The 11,356-nt window shown below is 40.3% G+C and overlaps 1 protein-coding gene across 1 annotated transcript; it reads right to left on the reverse strand.

The window, feature by feature from the left end:
- Positions 1-701: 701 nt before the first annotated feature.
- LOC149067691 (uncharacterized) lies at positions 702-1,901 on the reverse strand. Its single transcript, XM_089252355.1, has one exon. The coding sequence runs from the start codon at positions 1,899-1,901 to the stop codon at positions 702-704; it is 1,200 nt and encodes a 399-aa protein (XP_089108481.1).
- Positions 1,902-11,356: the final 9,455 nt, after the last annotated feature.

Here is an 11,356-nt window from a genome sequence, read left to right on the forward strand (position 1 = left end):
AATATGCAAATACTTTAAATGGTAGTATCTCAATATGATCATGGTGAGAGGATGGTTAGATGGCAATAACATGGGAAATTTACTGTTGGTATTTAGATCGGAATTCTGAAGTCTTCCACCAACTCTCAAAATACCATCATCATCCAAGAAACAGTTCAAGGAAGCTAACTTGGAGTTACCCTTTAGAGCCTCTCCCCTCTTAAGCCTTTCGATTTCTTCCTTAAACTCCAACCCTTGAATGATTTTTATCAGGAGATTTTCAGAAAATTGTATTTCCTGTCTCATTAAGTTACCTGAACGTTTTTCACAAGATCTCAAATTATAGGCAAATCTTAATACAAAACTCGATATACGTAATATTGTGGCGTAACTACTGTTAATTTTTAAGATATATTCAATGAGAGAACTCTTGGTAGTTAGAGTCAAAGACAAGTTAGTGTCCTCAAAATTACTGTTCGAATCTTTTTTGAGTACTCACTTTCAAACAGTTCGGTAACTACAGGTGATGAGTCCTCATAAGCCAGCTCTTCTCTCATCAAGAATCTCGGTCCGGTCCACCATCTGTCACTGTGCAAAAGAGCGTCAGCACTGATGCCTCTGGTAACCAAATCGGCTGGGTTGTCCTTCCCAGGGCAGTGGAACCAGCAGTTTTTTTCTGTCAAAGTTTGGATTTCGTTCACACGGTTTGCGACGAATGGTTTTCATCTTTTTACTGAACCCTTTATCCACAACAATACGATCTGTGAATCGGAATAGAAGTAGGTCTTACATGGTCTTTTCCTTCTCACGACTTTCTCAATCTCGCAGGTCAATCTTGCCGCGAGTAGTGCTCCGAGTAACTCCAACCTCGGTAGAGAAAGGTTCTTCAGTGGCGCAACTCTGCTTTTGGAAGCAATCAGGTTCATGGAAATATGGTCCCTGAACCGGACTCTGAGGTACGCCGCTGCTCCGTAGGCTCTTTGACTGGCATCTGAAAAACAATGAATCTCTATTTCATTCGAGTCATCTTCAGAAAGATCGAGAATGACCCTCGGCACTTGTAGTTCGGATAGGCGGGGAAGTTCCGAACACCACTGAATCCATTTCTCCTTGACATCCGCTGGAAGCTCATCGTCCCATAGCAATTTTCGAAGCCACAGTTCTTGGAATAAACACTTCAGCCTAATCGTGTATGGGCTAAGAAGTCCAATGGGGTCGAAGATTCTACCTGCTGTTCGCAATAAGAAGCGTTTCGTATTTTTGTTTTGTTTCAGGAATTCCACAAGGTCCATGATATCCATGGCTAGATAATCATGAGAAGCATCCCATGACAATCCCAAAACCTTGTGCATGTTGATGCCGTCTGTATGCTGAGGATGGACGTCAAATCCCTCTTTCTTCCATAGATGAATCAGCCTAGGATCGTTAGATATCCATTTACGAAGATTCATGTTGGCACCTCTCATGATCCCTCTAGTTTCACGAGAGACTCGCAATGCTTCTGCCACGCTGTCTTCTCCAGCCACTAGATCATCGACGTAAACACAGGTGTCGAGCACTTGAGTTGCAACTGGATAATTGTCGCGTTGTTTTTCTACGTGTGTTTTGATCGTAGCAGCAAGTAAGAGTGGGCTGGCATTGACGCCGAATAATACTCTTTTGAATCGAAACTCTTTCACGTTGGCATGATCGCTGATGCACCTTGCATTGGTGAATAGAAACCTCACTGCATCTCTTTCGTTTTCTGCAAGAGAAATCTGTAGAAATTCTTTTTCGACATCTGCAAGAAACGCGATTTTGTTGAGACGAAAGTACGTCAACAAATGAAAAATGTTCGGGTTTAAGTTTACACCTGTCCAAAGGCAGTCATTCAATGACAGTTCACCTGGTTTGTGAGAGCTTGCATCGAATACAATTCTCATTTTTGTCGTGACGCTTTCTGCTCGAAATACTGCTTGATGTAGCAAGTAATATACTGGTTTTCCATCAGTGTTTTCCGCGTCTGGTACTTTCTCTATAATCCCTTAATCTAAGTAATTGTCTAGTACTTCACGATACTGAGCAAACATAGTCGGATCGTACCGCATTCTCTTGAGAAGGCTCTGTAATCGTTTCTCTGCGACACTAAAGTTATCATTTAGCTCTATCCAATCTCTCTTCCATGGTAGGCTAACCTCATATCGTCCGTCTTTGAAACAGACTGTTTTGTCAAACAACTGTTTGGCCTCGTCGGTTTCCTTGAATTTAGGATCATCCATTATCCCAATTGACTCCAGTTCCCAGAACTTCGCCAAACCCTTTTCAACCTCATCCCGATAACTCGTTAAATGGCAATGGAGATTGTTGTAGGTTACCGCATTCTGGAATGTCCCTGTTACTATCCAACCAAACACAGATGCTTGAAGTATGATAGGCTCATTTTTTCAATTTTATTTGGTTGTTCTCCAATAATTCGTAAAATATTTCTACACCCAGCAATGCGTCTATTTTTTGCGGAATATTGAAGTTAGGATCCGCGTAACTCAAGTTTTTAGGAAGTTCAACGCAGGTCAAATCCAAACGCTTTGACGGCGTTAAATCTGTTATCTTGGGAACAACTAAAAGATCGAGTTTTTTACTATAGTCCCCTTCACGGTTAGCGATTAGCGTTGTTACTTTTTTCTTTATGTTCAGAATAGAGTCATTCAGTCCTGCAATAGGAACGTTTACAGTGTCTCTCCGAAGTTGTAAAGAGTCTGCCACCTCATTGCTGACAAAACTGACTTGAGAGCCGGCGTCGAGTAAAGCGCGTATTGGAAACATCCCACCAACTGGCCTCTGAATGTAAACTATTGCTGTTGACAACAGAACGCATCCCCTTTTCTCGCTCGAATGTAAGCAATTGTCAACACTGGAAGATGCGGCACATGAGTCGGTCGTTTTCTCTTTCTTGGTCTCACAAGCCCCGATTTCTTTTCTTTCAGTGGGGGACTCATTTTGTTTTGGTTTTTGTGCATTCTCTCTATGGATTAACGAATGATGCTTCTTCCCACACATATACGGCATCTCTTATCGCTGCCGCACTCGACTACTCTATGGGATTCCAGACAGTTAAAACACAGTTTTTTATTTTTTACTTCGTATATTCTCTCTTCAATAGAAAGGCTATGAAAAGTTCTACACTTATAAATTGGATGATTCTCTCCGCAGATGGGGCAGGAATTTTGCTTTGCATTCGCTTTGGCTATCAGACTTTTAGGTTTTGAAAATGCATCGAATTTAGATTTCGCGTAGGAAACTCGTTGAGTATTTTCAAGCACTTGACTCCTTCTTTGCAAAAAGTCAACAAACTCTTCCCATTCGGGAAATTCCGTGTTTTTCAGCGACATTTCGTACTGCTTGCGTGACTCACGGTCTAGCTTAGGCAAAATAGCTTTAACAAGCAGTATCTCAGTTAGCTTATTCATCTCAAGGATTACAAGTTTGAGCCCTCTGAGATGTCTCAGGATAGTATTCACCATTTTTCGAAGCTCTTTAGCTGATTCATGATGTATTTTCTCAAGGTTAAGAATAGCGTTGATATGTGTGTCAGCGATGAACCTTTTGTTCTCAAATCGCTTCTCTAATTCTCCGAAAAGCGAGTTGAAGGTATCGTCGATCGTTTCGACAAGTTTCGATTCCCCTCTTAACGACGCTCGAAGATAGTGAAGTTTATGAGCTTCATTCAGTGATTCATTGTCTATAATTAAAGATTTGAACTCCGATTTGAATGAGCTCCACTCTTCCGGATTTCCCGAAAAACTCGGCAAAGGAATCTCCGGCAATTTTACGGTTGCAGGTTGAGCGACCTGATTATCTTCCGATTTGATTTTTAGTTTTGAAACTAAGCATTTCGAACGTACCTCTAATGCGTCTACGTTCGCCTCCATCTCCTCGATTTGGTCGAAGGCATCATCTAGTTGTGCGTCCGCTGGCAAGGCGGCGTATCCCTCTAGGAGTTCATCGATGCTCGTTCGAATGTCCTCAATTTTCACTAATTGTTGTAACAGCACAACATCAGTTTCTTCACTCGATTCATCGATGTTTTGTAATACCGACTGGACTCGTGTAATCCTCCTTTTGATCGCACCGCGAGTGTGGTTGAGTGTTGTCTGGTCCATCTTAATTTCGATTTCTCCGACTCGATGTTGACCAAAATGTTTTTGACTCTGCTCAAGCAAGAGGACTGTATCTGAAGAAGGCTTTGAAACTTAAACAACTTTATTCTTATGCTATTAGAACATTACTCAAGAGAGCGACGGAAGGCCCGTGCTCTTACTCTCGTGCTAAGGCAGCAACTCTCCTCTACTCCCACGCAGTGGGAGGGTTTTGGCGCAGCTTGGCGGTCTTAACACTGGGTTTGCCACTTGATTTTTCCAAATAATATCTTAAAACGAAATTTACTTTCACACACACTGTTAGTTAGTTCTAAAAAACAATTACACTGGTGTACCTCAAGAATCGGTGATTGGACCGAATTTAATCCTAATATACATAAATGACCAGTGTAACTCTAATTTGGAAGGAAAAATCATTGGTTTTGCTGATGATTTTTGGTCTTTGTTACTCTGAAAGTTCTTAGTTAACTTTAGGAATAACATGCAGAACGATCTTAACTAAATAAATATTTGGTTTAAAAATAATAAAATTAAATGCAGATAAAACTAAATTCATACTATATTTGGTTGTGATAATTTCAATGATTTTCTTGTCCTAAAATTCCGTTGTATAACAGATGGTTGTGTCTCAGATTGTATTATCACAGATGTCAATAGAGTAAATATATATATATATATATATATATACTTTTGACAATGTTTCATATGTATGTGAGATTTTATCATAAACGATAATTATTATTTACATACAGTTACAGACATCATTCCTATACATCTTTCGTCAACCGCGTCGTTAATCCTTCTCCTCGCACACCCTGTGCGCACGCGCGGCCGCACAGTCACCAACTCGAAGCCGGAATGTGGCGCCATCTTTCCCAGGTTATTTTACATATAATATCGGCACCCAAGACCATCTGATTGCAGAAGTTCTTTACGACATACACTTTCGTGGAATGTGTAAAATGGTGGAAACGGCGTGTCTATCGATGAATATGTCAGCGTAAAAAAAACCTAAGTGTGAGACATTTTTTCCGGCTATACCCATTAATGTTACATTATCAAAACACATACTGGGTGACCTGGGGTGACCATACGTCCCGTATTTCCCGGGACAGTCCCGGTATTTTCTGTTTTTTTGGCCGTCCCGACTTTTCGGCAAAAGTGTCCCGGTTTTTCCCATATTTTACACGAAGCCTAGTTAAATTTTTATTCTTTATTGAAGTCAAAGATTGACATTATTTTTCAACTCATAAATTATTTTATGATAATTACATCTATATATGAGAATACTAATCTCCCACATTTGCCTTGGTGAACTTTTTTTTTTCGTGGAATACATTTTAATCCACTGCAATTTGCAGTAATGGATCATTTCCCGCCATTGTGATTTATCCGTAATTTCAACAATATTTGGCAACTTTGTGTGGTTTTGGCGTCGTTTTTGGCGATAATTGGCGATGTCCCGTATTTCCCCGTGTTTGGAATTCCAATGTCCCGTATTTCTCTCGAGGAAATATGGTCAGCCTAGGGTGACCCTAATTCTGAGTGAAAAGGTTGATTGATCATGGTGCCGTCACTTCCCGTATCAAATAATGTATCTACTTCTTTATCCATGATCTTCACGATTTTTCGGCAATTATTTCCTCTACATTTACCACGGACACTGACTGTTTCATTCACATCTTTATGCGTGCAATCAATGGATTTGTGTCCGAACTTATTACACCGAAAGCATTTAAGTCCACGCGCGACTTATTTTTACAATCTTTTGAGAGATGATTTCTTTCTCCACAGTTGTAACATCTGATGCTAGCTTTTTGAACCACATCTGCTCTTGGCATCGCGTTGTAAGAAGCTCTTGGCTTGTTTCCACCCTCACGATGACACTCGGTCGAAGGTGCAAGATAGCGGTGCCCTCGACTATTGCTAGTTTTCAAGTCATCATACACTACCAACTTCGCCTTGAACTCTCACACCGTCGTCGCACCGTATAGCAAGATTTTATAGTTGTCCTCTGGAATGCCATCCAGGACATACTCAATATACCAGGACATACAATTACAGACATCATTCCTATACATCTTTCGTCCGCCGCGTCGTCAATCCTTCTCCTCGTTCACCCTGTGCGCACGCGTGCCCACACAGTCACCAACTCGAATCCGGAATGTGGCGCCATCTTTCCCACATACATTACCTGTAAAGGCCCGTTTACACGAGGCAAGTGCTTCAGTTGTCACATTAAGTTACCACGTACGATACAATGTATGCAGACGATAAGGGCCGTTTACGCAGCTTTAGTTGGCAAGTGCACAAGTGACTTAGTTGGTAAGTGAATACGAACGGTTCTATTTTTTCCGGTTAAGTAGACCTACGCGCATGCGCCAGTGGGCGTGACCTGCCACTCTGGAGGGGTCTTTTTGCTCTCTCACGGAGGGGTTTATTTTGATCTCAAGCGTGAACCTGTTCATACTCCGTCGTCTCCTGAAGTTTCGCTAGAATTCCGCGGAAATATTGGATGGTGAGGTGGCCAGAGGACACAAGCTTCAAGTTTGTTGAAAAATATCTTCGCCAAGAATGTTTGTTGAACTATTGAAATGAAAATTACCTTAACAAACAAGCTAAAAATTATTCGATGTTGAAAAAAGCTATGGAATATTCTGTCGACGTGATGTCAGGAGTTGAAAAAAAATCGAAGATTCAAAAATATATATCAGGTGGGGAGGATTTATATATTAAAAACTGGAGGGGGAGTCTCTCGTCCAGAACGAATTTTCTGCCATCTGTTGTAAAAATACATGATCAAATATTTAACATAAAGATATCATCTCTATAGATTGAATTAAAAAATATAACTTCGAAAATTTGGAAATAACTTTTATGTTTAATGAATTTTTATTTAATTTTCAACCTTTTAACCCTTAGAATTTCCTACGAATGCCAAGAATCTTCTCCCGCATTTTCGGCTTACATAATTCATAATTTATCTCCTCTTTAACTCTCTCGTTGCGTCTCTCTCTCTCTCTCCCCGTGGATTTGAGCAGACTGAAGCGCGCATGCGCTAACTGCGCTCATCTCCGTAAAAATTATCCAATGAGAGTCTACTTACCACTTATCGTGTGGACACTTTCAAGAAGAATCGGTAAGTTAAAATTAAGTTACCAACTAAAGCACTTGCCTCGTGTAAACGGGCCTTTAAACCATGGAATTGGTGGGAGTGTTGAAGTTTTATATTCTGCCGGTTTACAGAATGACAACTCTTTTTTATTATTTATCTTGTACAATTTACTTTTCATATGAGTGGCAACTCTCAGTCTTGTTTACGCGGCCATGCTGTATAAGGTTGCATTTGTCTATCTCTCTATACAATTAAACTTATATTACGGGATTCCATGCGCCCAGTCAATGTGTTTGACTATGAATTAATTTCATAATTACCACAACATACAATCGTTGTGAGAATATGCATACAATCATCGTTGCGGCAATATACATACAATCAGTGTGACAATTTACATACAATCATTGTTGCGGCAATATGCATACAGTCATCGTTCTGAGAATATATATACAATTAGTGACAATATATATAAAATTAGTGACAATATATATATACAATTAGTGACAATATATATACAACTAGTGACAATATATATACAACTAGTGACAATATATATACAACTAGTGACAATATATATACAATTAGTGACAATATACATACAATACCGCAAATGCGAGCCGATCTCCCCGTTAAAAAGTCTCGCCACAGAGAGCAACAGTCCTACAACGATAAATCATTCAATCATAACACTTCACTCATAGTTAGAAAAACTGGTGGCAGATGGCAGCACTACACGTAACAAGCATTACAGAGAAACAAAAAAAAACTTCACGCCAGGTTTCACTACACGTGCACGCACATTCCCGCATGTACCGATTCGTTGGGGGTTCCGCGGGTGGTGTGTGGGCGGAGTGCACGTGTGGTGTAGCAGTAGTAGGTAGGTCCTCCAAGAAATGGCTCGGGGATCCATGATGTTCTTAAGTCAGCCAACTCGTTGGGCAATTTGCCTGTTGTGGCGTTGTATTTGTACTTGTATTTATAATCATCGTTGCGGCAATATAATACAATCATCGTTGCAGCAATATAATACAATCATCGTTGCAGCAATATAATACAATCATCGTTGCAGCAATATAATACAATCATCGTTGCAGCAATATAATACAATCATCGTTGCAGCAATATACATGCAATTATCGTGACAATATACATATAATTGTTGTGAGAATATGCATGCAATCATCGTTGTAACAATATACATATTGATGGCTCGGAAATCGTTGGAAAAATAAAAAACAGGGGACAGGGAAAAATTATTAGCTATATAATGATAATCACATTTTTGCTCAAAAATGGCTGAAGAGTCAGCCTAGTCTTTCCAAGCAAAGCTGTAAAGAATAAAAGCGTAATACGTGTGACGTATAGCTTGTGGATTCAGAATAAATAAAGGTTTTTTAATTTGTCTATCCGCTATATACTTGTGCAATGTGTGACGTTAATATTATCGCTACAGCCAATGGTTGTTCCCTACGCCGTTTTTTTTAGCGATCAGACGCCACCTTGAACAGAAAACTGGTCTTGTCACTTCCGAGGTTGCAAACATAGTGGAGTCTAGTTTCCGATTCCGCTGTGACGACGGCGTGCACCAATAGGTGGCGCTATCCGAGCCACGAAAAGACAATAGCGCACCTGCGCAAGAAACACTTGCTTATCGACCTGCCACGCGTGCTACAGATATCTCTAGTGTAGTAATTTGCTCTCTCTCTCTCTTAAAGCAGGGCCGTAACTGAGATTTTCGCTGCCCGTGGCAAACATTATTTTGCCGCCCCACACAACTTTGAAATTCGTTAATTTTGTAATAGTGTTCTTAGTTCCCACCTAAAACTGCCACTCCCTAAATTTCTAACCCTAAATGTCCACTCTTAACTTCCCCAGGCATGTTCCAGTAGGGCAGGGCTTTGATCGGTCAACGTGTCCAGTCGAAGCAGAGGCTTCCGACACAAAATGTGATTTCGCTTTGGTGCTTCTGCTCGTTGCGTTTTGCGCGGAGGATAAGAAATGTCTGGGCGAGAAGACTTAGTTGAGCCATTCGAAAAACAATGGAAGATAGGCTTCGAATGTGTCTGAGTCTGCCGCCGGTTACTGCACGTGTGGTCATAGGTCAACTCTTCCCGGGGGAGTTGGAGGCTTATGGCTCGTGTGGGGGGCCACACGTATGGTCGTAAGTCAACTCTTCCCGGGGGAGTTAGAGACTTATGGCACACGCGCGCGGTCTTATTACCCAGCAACGAATTAGCAAGTTGTATAATACTGTAGTTGTATAAAATGAGAATAAGATTTTAGATTTTGTATGTGTGGGTGTTACCGTGTAGATAATAGTTTTAGCAATGGAATTAACTGTACTTTTGGATGGTATCTCTGGCCGGTCAGCGGTTATGTCTGTCTGTACTTTAGGCTAACTGCACACTACGGTTCGGCTGGTGCGGTTGATCTTATCAGCAACCGTGGAATTTCGCGTGGAACACACACTGCTGTTATGCAACCGGGTTTTTCATTTTTTAATGTCACGTGGCATCTCGTGATTGGCTAAATTATTTTCGCCAAGCTGAAGTTGGCTACGATTATCATGCAAATTGGTGCTCATAAGTTGCATTGCATTAAAACTCCTCTTAACCGACACTCCTGAGATACAGTCACCCCTCCCCCTTTTACGGGCAAATAATAATTGACAGTTGTATGTATTTCAAACCCCTGATTAACGGTCACCGGTCTTTTACGGACGAATTTTTTAGTCCTGTCGGTGTCCGCAAAAGAGAGGTTTCACTGTATATACAGATAAAATAATTAATTAAATTATTTAATTTTCTGTAACAATATTTGCCGTTTGAAATTAATTCGGAGTTGAAGAAAGACAACCCAAAAGTTGACCCATTTTTGACCGCCCTTACAATTCGTGAGCAAATCGCACAAATTTTTTTTTTTATATATGATGCCTGGCTATTCAAATAACATATTTTTGAAGTTTCAAAAAATTGGACATGAATTTAGCACGTTTTTCTTTGTAATTGAAGTAAATTTCCAATTAATGGAAGTTAATCATAATAATTATAATTTTGGGAAACCTCATGTGACCAAAAAAAGGTTGAGGAAGAAATTATTTGTGTTGATGGTCAGGAAAAGAAAATTCAGAAAGAAAATCGGAATGAAATTTCTGAGAATTTCATGTTTTGAAAACTTTAAAAAAATCAAATTTCATTGTAAGCAAATTTTAAAAAAAAAAAAAAACACTATGATGCTCATAAGAGCTTTTTAGTTTCCCAAAAATGTTCATTTCATGAAAACAGTTACGTGAAAAATATCAGTCAAAAATGGGATAAAAAAGATAAACCTCATGAAAATATTGATGACCAGCTATAATACACGGCGCTGCCATAGGCGTAAACTTCTATAGGGCCCATGGGCCCGAGCCCCCCCAACATTTTTGAAGACGCGGCTCAGCCCCCCCAAAAATTCGTATGAATATGGCTTATTCATTTTGCAATGATGAAAAATTTTTTTTTAACCAAAAGTTGTCCTAATTATGAATTAGTTAATGGAAACACAATCTACTCAAAATTGTAGTTCTTTTAAAAAATCTGGATGGTCTTTGGCTTTCTTGTTCCATGACAATACGTTTATCTCATTTCTTCCCTGCCGTTCAATCCCCAATTGCACCCTCCATCGGTTCCAATCCTTACTGCCAGAAGGCACGGCTGAGAGGAAGATTCTTTGAGGTGTTGAGGGGGGCTCTTTCTTCTTTGCCTGTGGCAAAAACTGAGTGTCTCTTCTTTTGTTCACTGCGACCGGAGGACGGCCATGGCGCCGACATGAAAATAAGCCCAAAGATGCATGGAGGGGGGAGGTTGAAAATTGGGAAGCAATAATATTGAAACCGAAATAAATTACACTCTATAAAGAATAGATGCCAGAACCTAGAGGCTGAGGCCATTTGAGCCCCCCCCCCCCGCAATAAATTTGTAAGGGGACTGAGCCTCCCCAGTAATTACTGAAAATAACCATTGTGCAATGCATTCTCCCTCTCCTTCGTACACGCTTGAGTCCCGTATATGCGGGAGGACCAATAACTTTTAGGCCCCCCCCCCAATGTTTTTTTGAAAAATATTGGGGAAAAAAGCACATTCTA

The sequence above is a fragment of the Pholcus phalangioides genome, unplaced genomic scaffold (genome assembly GCF_987345545.1).
Source record: "Pholcus phalangioides strain wild (caught in Gottingen) unplaced genomic scaffold, Ppha-v1.0 ptg000028l_1, whole genome shotgun sequence".
In the NCBI taxonomy this organism is placed as follows: Eukaryota; Metazoa; Arthropoda; class Arachnida; order Araneae; family Pholcidae; genus Pholcus; species Pholcus phalangioides.